This window comes from Corvus kubaryi, unplaced genomic scaffold (genome assembly GCF_017639235.1).
Source record: "Corvus kubaryi isolate FWS band 111438036 unplaced genomic scaffold, C.kubaryi_AGA036_p1.0 split3-131, whole genome shotgun sequence".
In the NCBI taxonomy this organism is placed as follows: Eukaryota; Metazoa; Chordata; class Aves; order Passeriformes; family Corvidae; genus Corvus; species Corvus kubaryi.
Window position 1 is genome coordinate 3,131,611 of NW_024582083.1, and position 14,415 is coordinate 3,146,025.

Below are 14,415 nucleotides of genomic sequence, written 5' to 3' on the forward strand. Positions count from 1 at the left end.
CAGACTTTGGAGTTAATTTTAAATAATACAACTTGGCTGCTACATGTTGCAGCACAATGATCATTTGAACTAGTAGCTGACACACATTTATCTAGGGTAAAAGTTGTTCAGAAAAAGGGACACTTGAGTTAAAAAAGAAAGAGTAACTGCCATAGGCTAATGTCACAGAGACAGCTTTTACTTTCTGAATGTTGATGATTTTATAAACATTGAAATGAGTCATGTTGTTAGAATGGATAAGAGATAAAACAATGCCTTACAGAAATACTAACTATAAAAGAGTTGATACATTTAAAAATACATTTTAATTACATTTGATTAGAGAATTAAATATATAAATGAGTCCACTTTTTTTTTTACTTCTTGAGGAATTCAGGAACAGTTACCAATATTCATTTCAGCTACATCGATATCTTTTCCTATGCTCCATATAGAAACTGTCTTTAGCTGGAGGAGCCTCTAAGTTTTTATTTTTGTCATTTAGTTTCTTAACCTACATCACTTTCTTGCCATCTGATCAACTCATCTTAATTTCAGTTTGGTTTACTTCTGTATTCGCTTCCTCTGAGTGGCCAAGTCTGTCACTTACATAACACATACATAAATTTTAATTTTTAGTTTTATCAGAACTTTTATCTAGGATTAGTGTCAGCTTTAAGAAGTTTTGATGCAGTATCAGGAATCACTGCAGAGAGGACCTGGAGCAGTCACCAGTGAAACAAGGTAACTGAATTTATTCCCTCTCCTGAGGTGCCTTCATGTGGTTATCACTAGGGTGAAGAGACACTTCTTAGCTTAGCAAGACATTGAAATTCATTATAAAAAATGCAAAAACCTAGCTCAAAGCTGCATTCAGTAGGTCACCACCAGTCATTTCTGGGGCTGCTGCTGTGCCAGCAGCAACATGGCCCCTTTCCTCCTTTTCCATTACATCCCTGACTCCCTGAATTGAGTAGTCAGGACCGAGTCCTGATTCCTGTTGCAGGCTGACATTGGCCTTGTTTTTGTGTAACGTGCCAGTGGGTTTGGCACTGAAGGTCAGTTTGTTTGGTGTATCCTGCACGAGATGGACTCCTTTCTCCAGCATTTGTCTGTCTCTGTTCAGTAGTTCAGCACAGAGCCTTTAATCAGTCTGGATTATACAGAGAGGTGCAGAGTGCAATATGTGCCATTCCCTGGATATGATTATAATGGCCAAATTTCAGCTGTTTTAGGGAGGTGGTTCCTATCAGTGTACCTACTGTGCATGTCGTCTAGCACAAGTACTTTCCCATTTTCATTTCCCTCATTTGCTTTCTGCAGGCTATCAAAGCTCCTCTTCCCTTTTCACAAATCCTTTAGTTCCACTGTATGTATCACTCTTGCAGTGTAATTATTCTAAACCCTGCTATGCAGTTTGCTTGTTTGCAATGTACCACATTTGTTTCTAATGTAAGTAACTTCACATTCCTTTGAAGTTCATTCATTTTTCTCTTATCTTGAAAATTCATAGATGAGATTATCTTTCCTTCCTCTGCATGCTAATTGCAAGCAGTTATAAAATCTTTGCTGGCTATAGTTTGAGCTACTGCTACACTTCTTTTAATGTACTCTTTTGTTTGTGAGCTATCTTTTCACATTAAGTATTTGTCTGCCTTTTTCTCAGTCTATCTTTTTTTGCAAAACAAGTTTTCAGGGGTCTAGGGGGTGGGTTTCACACTTTAACTAAATCAAATTCTTGTTCTGTCTCATCACAGCAAGCTTTGACCAGTTGGGCCATTTTTCAATCAGCTAGCTTTTACTTCCAGTATTGTTCTTCCAGGTATAGTCAATGAGTCTGTGCAGTAGTTCTCATGTGGAAGGTCTTTACAAATATTTTTAAGTTTAGCAACCTTACCCTTCCAGCTTTTCTAATGTGTTTGGAGTCTTTGTCCTTTTAATGTTTTGATCGTAAGCACTTTACAGCTTTCCACTGTAATTACTCACATAATATTATGCTATAATAGTTCAATTCTGATTGTTTAAGTATCTGAGTAGGACATTTCATGAAAAAAATACTTCTACAAACATAGCTTTGTACTTGACATTTCTATACTGAAGCCATTAAACAAGAGATTAATTCTTCTCCTTTGGGCTCAGTGCAGTTCTTTTATCTGTGTAAGTGATCCTATTGATACATAAGGACTTTTCATATCAGCCATGATTGCAATACTGGACTCTTGTCTTCATATTTTGGAGACAATTTAAGGCCTGTTCAGCAGTAGCTGCTTGTGGTGTGGAGTGGAATTCATGCTGTGCCAAGTGCTCAGTTTCACACAGCTTATTACTAATTCCACTCTAATGAAAACCAAAAGGCCATCCTGCTTTTCCTCTTCATTGCTCTTCCTACAAAACAACAAATGTCAGAACATCTTGTGGAATAGGAATTAATGGGGCAACATTACATTCAATTTCTTCTCCTTTTTTTCAAGGAAATGCAAAAATTATGAGTTTGCTACTGTTCCAGTCATCAGGTAGTTTTTTTAATTGCAATAAATGTTCTGAACATTCACATCCAAATAACAAGGGGTTTGATTACTCAGTATTTATCACTAGAAAAAATCTGTAGATTGAAATATAATTTGTAAATATTTGCCAATTATTTTGCAATTTTAAGACTCTGATTTTGTTCATCTTCCATCTGATTTATCTGCGGCATTTGCCTTTTTTATAGGTCATTCACTGTACTGAGAGAAATGCTTTGGAAAGATCTTGTATCTATGAGAATTAGAGAAATCCTGCATTTTCCCAGTGATTTCTGGGACTACATTTCTTCTGTCAGTAGCAATTTAGTTACAAGCATTCTCTATGTAAGTCCTTCTTTATAAAAGGACAATATGTTTTGATTATTTAGAACCTGAAGTCAAAAAAAACAGGTTGTAATTAGATTTACTTTGGTAGGAATTGAAAATGTATTGTAGTAGTCAGAATCCCCTGGGGAAGGTTTCTAATAAAATCTCTGTTGAATTTATTCATATGTGGAAATACAGTCAATATTGAAATACGAAATGTCAATAAAAGTAAAAAAGTATTAGCATACAGTGTATGTTACAGTACACAGCCTTGCCAGTTCAGATATTTTTTTGCAAAGCTTTGTTTCTCAAAGCTTCTATGTGCTTTTAAAAATGTAATCTCTAAAGGAAAATGAAATTAGTCTGTAAGAGTCATGAAAATGGGTAGTTTAATTTTTTTGTTTGTTTGTTTATTTTTTTTTTAAACTACCATATAGAAGTGAAAGGAAAATTATCCATGTTTCTCATTACCATGAATGCAAAGCAAGGGATCATCTTCTAACATTCATGTGTGGGGATTCACCGGGTGCCTGATGGTGGCAGAGACCACTCAGCTGTTTGCTTGCTATTTTATCATCTCTACTGCCTTGGATAAAAGACAGCAGTATAAAAAAGTGTTAAGACAGAGAAAATACGGCAGAAAGTTCCATTAACATGATGTCCTCTTCAGTAAACTTCTAACTTATGCATGGATTCCTGAAATATTTACCAGTCCCAAGTTCACTGCCAAATCCTAAATCAGTGGCGCAGGGGGAAGTTTTTATTTTCCAGTTAGGACTTCAGGGATGATACCATCTGCATCCAGTGCCCCAAACAAACCACCAGCAGTAATTCAAAACAAAATGCCCAGGATGGAATAATTTTTCCTAGGGGCTTCACTGTTACAAGGCACGGGACATAAGATCCAGTTTCATGTCTGCTCTCTGGTAAGGGAACATTGACTGGGAGCCATCCAGGTCTCCCAAGGCTTTGTCTTTTCTCTCTCTCTGACCAGCCATCAGCATGACTGTGTTCCTTCTGGCCTCTTGCTCTAAAACTCATAAGGCCTGTGTTGATCTGCATTGATGGAATTTCATAGTTGGGTTGGACTTTCTTAAGCGTGTTGTTTCCCCTCCTGTTCAGCATGGATACCCACCAAAATTTCAAGGAATCAGTGAGCAGCATTTGAATCCTGAGAGCTGTCAATATATTCACTGCATTAGGAACATGGTCTTCTTGGCACTGAAAGAAAAGAGAAAATACATACTTTCCAGTACAAAATTCCTGCTTATAAATTTACGATATGTTTTTGTCATTATTCTCTAACAGTAACATTAAATATCACATTTGTTTTCTATATTGTCTGTGAAAAAGACTGAGTTGATTGAAGCAAATTCCACATATTTATTCATGGAATAAATGGAAACATGGGAAACACAGCAAGTTATTTGTCTATAAGTCACATTACCACTGTGAGAAACATTTGAAGAGTTTTAAATGCTTAGGAAAGGAGATGTTTAACTCCCACAGTTTCTCTTCATCCATCCTCTTTCACCTTTCTGCCTTTCTCTAGCCAGCACCTATGAGACTGAAATGAATTGAAAACTTTTGCTCACTTTCAAATGCAAGTTATTTCACATGGAATACTGAGACTCATTAAGTACTTTGGCAGGTTTCCAGAGTCCCTTTCTCTGTTACTTAGCAACAAACAGAACTTTGGAGGGGGCTGTTGTTTTTTGGGTTTTGTTTTGTTGGGATTTTTTTAAAAAAGGAGCTTGTGCATGACTGTCTACCATTCTCTAGATCTAACGCATTTTCTGTTTCTCATCTAGAGCCCCTTTTTGGATGAGTAACGGTAAATATTGTTTGGTTACACTACTGTTTGTCTATGCCTTTCATAGCTTCGCATTTCAAACAGCATTCACACAAACACACCCAGAGGCACATGCACACATGGTCCAAACATCTTCACTATTGTTTGTGTTGCTTTATTCATCCTTCAGGTCTCCTGTAATGGCTGGAGGTCTATTTGCCGTTAACCGGAAATGGTTTTGGGAGCTGGGAGGCTATGATCCAGGATTAGAAATATGGGGAGGAGAGCAGTATGAAATCTCCTTCAAGGTAAGTCATCGAGCCACGTTATAGAATACTTCCTTGCTGGTGTTATCACAATGCTTTTATTCATCTGGGCTTCTGTCTTTTAACTAAAATTAATTTAATACAATACTTTTTTCATTAGGAATTCCCACTGTGCCATAAACATATGCTCCAGAAGCCATAAAAAATGACACTGAATGCAGTTCCCTCTGAAAATGTGGTAGCTTACCACTGTCAAAGAATGAAGTTCCACTTTTTGCCTTTCAGCAAGTCTTCTCCACTTACCTTTGCTCAGATGCTGTGTTTGTGCTCAAGTGTTGAGCTCAGTTCAACAAGCCAACAGAGAACTAATCCAGCAAAAAAGAAAATGACATAATTTTTCTGTCCACATCAACAAATTTAATCATCTCTGGGCATAGGGTCCCCTGGACTGAGCTAGAGAAAATGGGTGGAAATAGAGAAAGTCATAGGAAGAAAGACTCCTTTCAGTAGCAGAGGATCACTAGAGCAGCTCAGCTGCCATGAGCTGTTGTCTGCAGGCCAGCTGTTCCAAAGCAGATTTTTTTAAATTGCATTTAAATTATTGTAATGACATATGGGGAGTTTTTAAATACTCAGGTTATGTATAACCAGACACATTATAGTATACCTTCATATCCTGTATGTGGACATGTGTATTGAAATCAATTACTTAGTATTTACATATAGAGCTGAAAGTCTTGTTACTTTCTACTTGCAGAACAGGCATTTATATTAGTTTGCTGAGGACTAACATGTCTAATTTTGAAAACTTAATTTATTCTTTAGTATACCCAAGGACATAAGAATTTTACCTCATGGTCTCTACATGCAAAGTTTTTCAAGGACTTGATAGCTTCGTGACATAGATAATTTGAGTCAAATGTATTTGGATAAAGCTTGGAACTGAAATTACAATTCAAATTTCACTCCAGGATCTTTCCAGCCTTCTTCCAAACTCTGTCAGTTTAAAGCTCTTTAAATAAACTTAGCATGTCAGCCATGACTAATATCAGGTATCTTGCTGAATCTGAGTTATCAGCTGCAATTAAAACAGTGCTGTGGCCATTCTGTTGAATGAAATGTACAGTGTTACCCAACACTGGGTTTCCAGGCTGTCTTTACAGGAGTTACTAAGAACAGCAAAATGTTTTGCATTAACTGGCTTACTCTCATGTTTCTCAAAATCATTTTTATACCTCAGCAAAATTAAACAGGAAGGCAGGGGAAACTCAATAGCTAGACCATATGTTTAGAATATAATGATTTACCTTCTGTCCATTTAGATTGTTTCAGAGGCAAGTATAAGTAGTTACTTGTAGCTGTCACAATGGTCTCTGACAGATCACCCATGATTTTATTATCCTATTTGAAATATTTCTTTTACTTATCATCACAAAGAATATACTTGTTGTTCTCTCCAGACTTTGTATAAAAACCATGGTAACACAACTGGAAATTGAGATACCAGATTGTCCCAGTGTATTTTGTTCAAGTGAGAGATTTTTTTTTTTGGAGGCAGCTGTGTCACACTGGTCCTCGTTTCAGTCATATCCCTGGATCTATCTCATTAGTATATAATGACCTTAGGGTCCCTGTCCTTTCTTACTAGTGTTAAAAGAAGAAAAAAATCATCCTTAGAAATGACTGCCAAATAGGAGTAAATTCCTATTGGAAGAATTTAAGAGATGTAAATTTTAAAAAGAAGATTGCTGTTTGGTTTGGAATAACAAAAAAAAATGGAGAAAAATCACAGAGGTGGAAGACAGAAACAGAAAGGACTGGGTTTTATTACGTCAGAATCACCACTATCAGCTTGGGAAAGGTTTCTGCTTCAGCAGGTTCTACTGTAGCTATAGATTCAGTCATCTTAAAACTTATTTAAATAAGGACAAGTTAGCAAGACAGTTCAATTTACCAGATTTTCTCACAAAACTTGGTAGGATGGTGGACTTGCAAATTGTTACAAAGTCAGTGAAAGTCAGTGAAAAAGCCAGACAACCAGACTGGTTCTGTTTCCTTGGCTTCACTTGAGTGATTCTGAAATGACAATTTACTCTTTCTTAGAGCATCCACATCTATGGCCTGTGGAAGTGTTTTCGGATGGGTGCCCTGTGTTGATGCCAAATCTTATATTAATTTGCTTGGCAAAAAATTATTTGGAGTATTCTGGATGGTGACGTAGCCACAAACTGTGTCAAAATATGACCTCTTCATTAAATAGTTTCTTAGATTAATTTTTACGTAAGAAGGTGTTCAGGATTTTTTTTTTTTTTTTTGCAACATCAGCATCAATTTTTATAATTAAAAAGGTGTATGACATCTTGGTGACAGACTCTTCGGTGTGTGTTAGACTTGTGAAAGCTGGCAAAACACCAGAGCTCACCTGATTAATAGCATCTCTTCACAATAACAAGGAAAGCTACCGTTTGGGAAATCCTGAATTTAAATGTCAGACAGGCACAGTTTATGTAGTAATCACCACAACACAGAGTAGCAAAAGATACTAATGTCCTGTGTTTCCTGAAGATCCTTGTGATTGACCTTGGCTGTATGCCAGGTACCCAGCAAAGCTGCTCTAACACACCACTCTTCACTTGAAAAAGGGAAAGGAAATATAATAAAAGGCTCATGGATCAAGATAAGGAGAGGGAAAGATAACTCACCAGTTACCGTCATGGGCAAAGCTGACCTGGACCTGGGGAAAAAATATTTTATTACCAATCAAATCAGAGTAGGTCAATGAGAAATAAACCCAAATCTTAAAACACCTCTACCCATCCCTCCCTTCTTCTCAAGCTCAGCTTCACTCCCTATTTTCTCTACGTCCTCACTCTCAGGGGAATGGGAAATTGGGGCTACGGTCAGTTCATCGCATGTTGTCTCTGCTGCTCCTTCCTCCTCAGAGGGAAGACTCATCACTCTTCACCTGTTCCAGCATGAGGTCCTCCAGGGGCAGCAGGTAGATCTCTGTGATCTCTGCTCCACCATGAACCTTTCAGGGGCTGCAGGGGCACAGATGCCTCACCGTGGTTTTCACCACAGTCTGCAAGGGAATCTCTGCTCCAGCACCTGGAGCACCTCCTCCCCCTCCTTCTTCCCTGAGCTTGATGTCTGCAGGGCTGATGCTCTCACATATTCTCACTCCTCTCTCTGACTAAAATTGCATGGTAACTTGTCCCTCTTCTTAAATCTGTTATCCCAGACGTGTTACTGCTATCACTGATGGCCTTGTACAGGGGCATATCAATTCTGGAGCCAGCTGCCATTTGCCATGTTGAGCCTGAGGGAAACTTTTGGCAGCTTCTCACAGAAGCCACCCCTATTGCCCCCTGCTACCAAAACCCAGCCACGCAAACCCAATGCAATCCTTCGCACTGGACATTCCTTAGGCATCGTTAATCATACCTTAACAAAAATTCTAATGGTGATCCCCTAGCCTCTTGAAATAGTCACCTGTATCTACAGTTGTTTTTTCCTTATCCATGCCAATACATCTTCCAAATTCTCTTCATCCCTGTTTTCCAAAACACACTTCCAAGTTCATTAAACCCTTTCTTTTTCATCATTATCCTCATAATCATTATTAATTCTCTCCACAGCTGTCAATCTTGGCAGGAGATAGGGAGTGGAGAGCATTACCACTTGTCAGTGCAATTGTAATCTATATGAAGGACTGACAAATGTGGAATATTGCCAGTTTTGTCAGAATTTTAGAGGTGCTGGTGAGTATTGTTGAAATACCCACAGTCATCAATTCCCAGTTTACATGGTAGGGTTTTAATATTTCCTGACAGGAAATCCCACTGCACCTCCAATAATTGGTTTTGCAATTTGCGAACCCGTTGACTGTAGATTTGCAGTCAGTGATCCTATTTTTCAAGTTTTTTTTTCATTTAGCTAAATGGTCTCACTGCATGTAAAAGTTCACAGGAAAACATTGTTCTTTCTTCTTTTCTACAACTGCCAAATCTGTTCTTTTGGCTTATATTTCAAGAAGAGTGACCACAAAATGCCATCAAAATTTTATATTCTTACTTTCTACAACTTTTTCAGCTCCACAGATCTAATACATTTCTCCTGTTTGTAGTCCATCCCTCCTGCACAATATGAAGAGCACCAAGTTGTCGCCTTTGCATGATATACTTTAGATTCCTCTTCCACCAATTTACTGTTTGTATTTTCCATTCATTTCAATGTCTCTCACTGTTGTCTGTTTTGTTACTGACTCTCAGCAGCAGTGTATTTCTCAATTAGTTTTGAAGCCTGATCCAAAGTCCATTCAGTACCCTCTAAATCCTTTGCATAATTCGCTGTATGTTTATGTTTCTTTTCCCCAGTGACACATCCTCCACTGCTCAAAAAGCAGGAGTCTCTTACTACAGTAATTATGATTACATTGTAGCATATGGGTTGGAATCTCAGTCTTTCATGCACAGTATTGCATTTTCCACATAGTCTCCAGGCGGGATCACTCATAAACCAGAGAGATAAGGTGGGGGAACCACAAGAGAAGGCAGAATTCAATTTAAAAGACAAAGAGGCGATGTGAAAAGAGAGTGATTCACCCAAAATCCCACAGGAGCTGCAGAGCAGAGCCAAAAAATGCATCTGTGACATCTAAACTCCAGTCAGGAACAAAGCCACATAACCACAGCTTAATTTCTTTTAAAGCTTTTGTTAATGCCTGCCTTTTGCTTTCAACCATCCCTATAAAGTGTTTTGCAACATTCTGTTGGAAGGAGCCATATAAAGATAAATTGCGAGATAGTCTCTAGTTGACACATAAACTACTCTTTTGATCTTTCCAAGCTGAAATTGCATTATTTTGGTTTCATCTTTGTTTTTTTTACCTCAGCTGCAGACCAGATTCATTGCTTTTGTAAGAAGGAGACATTAACGATCCTGAGAGTTTCATTGCTTCTGATATAATTTTTCCAAATGTCCCACACCACCTGAATTCCTTTCATGGTGTACTGAAGGTCTGTAATACTTAACACGGAAGTCATTTTCCAATTTCTTGCATTTAGGGCATGTGACATAAAAGTGCACATTTTAAAGACAAAGTTGCCACAACTGATCTTCTCAGAAAAATACACAAAATGCTTTTAATACCATTCTGAAGCTGAAAGATAAACAGGAACAGCTGCTAAATATCCTTCAAGGCAGCCCAAGATTCATTTCAATTATCCTGCACGGCATACCTCAGGTGCAGCACAGCATTTTCAGGTTTTATATCTATCAAGTATAAGCCTAACACGGTGTTATTTCTCCTACTTGTTATTGCCTCAGCATATCTGACTGGAGTTTTTTCTAATTTTTTTTCTCCTTTTTTTTTTTTTTTAACTGTTACCCTTCTGCTTTAGAGGAAATGCAGTGTATGTCTACTGCAGCTCTCATTGCCTCAGTTAAAGTAATACTGGCCTATATATGTGTGTATATGTATATAATTTCTGCTTTCTTGTCTTTTCAATTTGTTCTGGGGCTGACCTTTGAGTCACATTGCTATGCTGTCCATTCTTCAAAGGCTAAGAAGACTTGATTAATCATGGTAATAATTTGTCTAGCCTTTGAAATGACACCTTCATTTAAAAAACAAGAACAAATAGTAAACATAGGTGTGCACTTTCATTGGTGCTCTGGGTTGTTTGAAGACAGCCACAGAGAGGAAATTCCCACTAAAAAAAAGTACAAATGATGTAACATACAAAGGAAATATTGTTAGAAAAGCAAATAACGTTATTTTAACACTTTTGGTTTTATGATATTTTACTATGTTTATGCATGTGTTTTCCAGTGAGTTAGCTATCATGAGATGAAACAGGTGAGGATTTCAAGGTTTACGTAAGAGGCAAATTTTAAAAAATGGTTTTTTTCAAAGAAAATGATCTTCATGTCCACATGGCATAACTACATGCAAGATTGCGCTGGGCACTAATGAGCTATTTTGGCATGGAGGCAGAGCATTCATTTGGGTCTCCATTCCCAATCCAGCAGTAAACTTCCTCCCTGAGAAGGACTGTACACACTAGGAGAGTAGATGACATGTCCAAAGGCACCTAGCCAGAGCTCCTATGCCTTAGTCAATTCTGTGATGGGAGGTAGTAAGCAGCAGCTTCCCAAGTAGGTCTCAACTCTACGTGACTGCACATGGGTGTCCATGGAATTTAAGGACAAAGCCCCACTTTCAGTGGTTTCAAGCCTTCCTTAGACATTTACATAAGTATATTTAGGTTTGCCCTGTAATGAGGTTAGATCCTCAAGCATTTCATTGTCAGGTCTCAGTGGGATGCTGTGGCTAACTGCTAGGGGACTGTAAGGGCTGATACACAAATGATCCACAAGAAGCAGCTACCGAAATCACATTGTGATTCAAGCCTTCACTCTAACCCCTATTTTCTCTATTCACAGTGTGAATAGCACAGTCAGTCAGGGGCTGAGTTCCAGGACCAGGCAGATATACCCACTATAAGACAAACAGGCAAGCACAACGAAAGTGGCCAAACTTAAAGTCCCTTCAAACCCAAACCATTCTATTCTGTTTTGTTCTATTCTATTTTATTCTGTTCTATATATTTTATAATTTTATTTTGAACATACTCTGCTTTTGCACAGTGAGATTCTGGATGTGACAGTCTGCCATGTTACCAGCATGCCAAGAAGGCCACCATGACTGTGGGAGGGGTCAGCATAGAATGATGTGTTATTTTCACATACACATGAGATAAAGTGCTTTTTTTTTGCCTCATTTGTTATCAGGAATCATTTTTTCACTTGCTTTCTGTCTGCTTTCCAGGTGTGGATGTGTGGAGGTGGCATGTATGATGTTCCATGCTCTCGAGTTGGACATATCTACAGGAAGTATGTCCCGTATAAAGTCCCCTCTGGAACCAGTCTAGCACGGGTGAGTAATTGGGTCTTGCTGTTTTCCATTTTCGTTCATTATCAGTCTCTTCATTCCTTGCGAACCAGTTTCCAGTAAACTATTAAAATGGAAAATGAATGTTTCTTTATTTTTCTGAAATGAGATGTGCAATTACTGCAGTTATTCTGCCTTTCAGAGATAAGACTGCCAAGAATAAAATGGAAGCTTAAAATTACAGGGTTGGACGTCTCAGCACAGAAGCACGTTTCATGCTGATTCAAAAGAACCTAGGAATAACCTAAGGCTTGCGGTTCTCAAATTGTACAGTGTTGTCAGTCATAGTTTTTATAAGCAGGACCAATTTGAATGCACATTTTCTTATCAGTCAGCAGAACAGGCAGAATCTCATGGAAGGGATGTTTTCTGAGGCAAAAGGCCTGAATAACAATTATTTGAATGACTGTCTGGTTATTCTGTAAAATCTGGTTGTGGAATACAGCCAGCTTGGAGCTGTGAGAGTGAGAAATTACAAGACCTCTAGACATTTCTCAGACTACTGAACACATCCATACCTATGAGGGGCTTTTTGCTCAAGAGAGAATGTTCTGTAACTTTCTGGAGATGTTCACAGGATGTCAAAAATGGGAGATGAAGGGCACAGATGTAGCTTCCAGGAAGATACTAGTATTTATTCATGCTTGAGTTAAATCTTTTCTGGATTAGAGGATTTTTTTTTTCTTTTAATAAAATGGCATTAATATTAAAGTCTGCATATTGCCATAGGGTAATATTTTATGCATCATAGTTTTTTTCTTAATAATGAAAATGTGTTATGAATAGAAGAATGAATTTCTTGCTTTGAGGGGGAGATATCCTTGGTTTCAGCACCACAGGACAAGGCTTTCTGTACTAACTGCAGCAGAAAATAGAGGCTGCCTGTGCTGCCTGCCTGACAGCTGGCTAGACAGAAAGAAAAATTTGCCTTAACAGGGTATCAGTGCAGACACTGGGACACACAATTCAGTAATGGGATTAGTGGTAGGGGCAGGAACTGTATTGACTAAATTGTGAGATTAATATCTTCCCTCAGTATAGCTCTGTGTCCTGTCAGAGTTGCCCCACCTGAATTACACTGCTTCATTTATGACATTGCCTGCAAAAATCACACACAACTCCAAATAAGAAATTCAAACTTCAGTGTTTGTTTTCTTCTGTTATATCACATAGTACCTCATTAGAGAATATGCTGTCTCATGCACTACCTGCAGGAGCAAAATACAATAATTTCTATTTGTACTACTGGCATCTTGCATGGTTCAGCACTTAACTGGCTTTCATGGTGGCACTGTGAGTGCTTAGAACCATCAGGTACACGCAGCCTGCAGCCTCCCTGTGCTATTTATTTTAGCTTGATTTCAATAAATCACTCATGAAATATTACTGAAAAACATTTCCAGTTATAAAAATGGTATCTCTGCCCATGCACAGACTGATCACCCTATAACTTATGGGAAAAGATCTAGTGGTGAGTCTTATCCTTCCATTCAAAAAATGGATAGTTTTCTTCTGTGTTGTGGCAGTCCAAAACATGATACTTAGGTAAATTTGTGACACACAGTTATCACTCAAAGAAACTTTGAATTCTCAGATTCACAGCTTCTTTCCAGTACAGTATTCTTTACATTGCATTAAGGCTACCAAGAGCACTAGAGCTCTGTATGTTTTGGTGTTTGGGGCTATTTCAATAACTAGCCCAGGAAGAGAATATTTTCCTTGACCCATCATATTGTGTGTAATTTTAAATGTAAAAATATTCTCTTTCTCTCATCCTTGCCAGAAAAAGAAAATCAAGGACAGATTAATGTTCAGTGTGTCAGCCCCAAATGGAGCTGTTAGCCAAAGTATTATTAGGCAACTATTCACAGGAGTGGCCTAGATATTTCAACCATCTTTGCATTATCCTCCAAATGTTTTATCATCCAAAGACTATAATCTACACGAGTAGATTATACACGAGTATAATCTATACGAGTTTTTAATCTGAAACTTCCTTCTAGTTCAAATATATAATGAATAACACACTCAAGAATATTTGAAAATATTATCCCCACTGTCAGAAGCAGTACTTTTCACTACTAAGTAGTTTCCACAAAGGTTTTTACTAAATCCTTTTCCACCTTCTGCTGTTTAAAGGAGCATGCCCAAGATGCAGTTCACAAAAGAATGAGCCCTAGAAGGCCCAACTGTGATTATATAAATGATAGCAAGAGGCCTTTATTCATCGAGGGGGAATTTCCCCTTGTGCAGATATTGCATAAAAGGTTGACAGATTTTCCCATCCTATTCCTCAGCACCTACTCAAGGGATATGGGGACTGGAATTAGGAAGAGAACAGAGCTTCCAGACAAATTCAGGTATAGCCCAAATGCTCATGCCATGGGTTTCCTTTTAAGCTGTTTCAACTCATGTTTACCCTTAAAAAATAATCTTTAAAGTGAGCATTTTACCTTCCCGTGGGATTTCACCTGTCTTTATCTTTTAGCAGTGAGTTCCAACACACAGTTTCAGCCAGCTATGTAACACTTGACAAATCTCAGTATCTGTTTAGAGAACTGTGACCTGTCATGAGAATCGTGTGTGCTTTGA

General features: G+C 38.1%; 1 protein-coding gene and 1 long non-coding RNA gene across 4 annotated transcripts in view; one reads left to right on the plus strand and one right to left on the minus strand.

Annotated features, from left to right (window-relative positions):
• GALNTL6 (polypeptide N-acetylgalactosaminyltransferase like 6) overlaps positions 1 to 14,415 on the plus strand; it is a 446,456-nt gene that overhangs the window by 401,684 nt on the left and 30,357 nt on the right. Inside the window, exons 7-8 of the mRNA XM_042014915.1 lie at positions 4,793 to 4,910; positions 11,701 to 11,808. Of these exons, the coding sequence (XP_041870849.1) occupies positions 4,793 to 4,910; positions 11,701 to 11,808 (226 nt within the window). The remainder of the gene's footprint in view (positions 1 to 4,792; positions 4,911 to 11,700; positions 11,809 to 14,415) is intronic.
• Positions 2,480 to 14,415, minus strand: part of LOC121658250 — a 41,814-nt gene continuing 29,878 nt past the window's right edge. For 2 of the 3 annotated variants that reach the window (XR_006013904.1, XR_006013903.1), the window contains 2 exons: positions 5,172 to 7,602; positions 2,480 to 4,031 (listed from right to left, as the gene is read on the minus strand). This is a non-coding gene — a long non-coding RNA (uncharacterized LOC121658250). The remainder of the gene's footprint in view (positions 4,032 to 5,171; positions 7,603 to 14,415) is intronic. The other variant, XR_006013905.1, reaches the window with a different exon arrangement.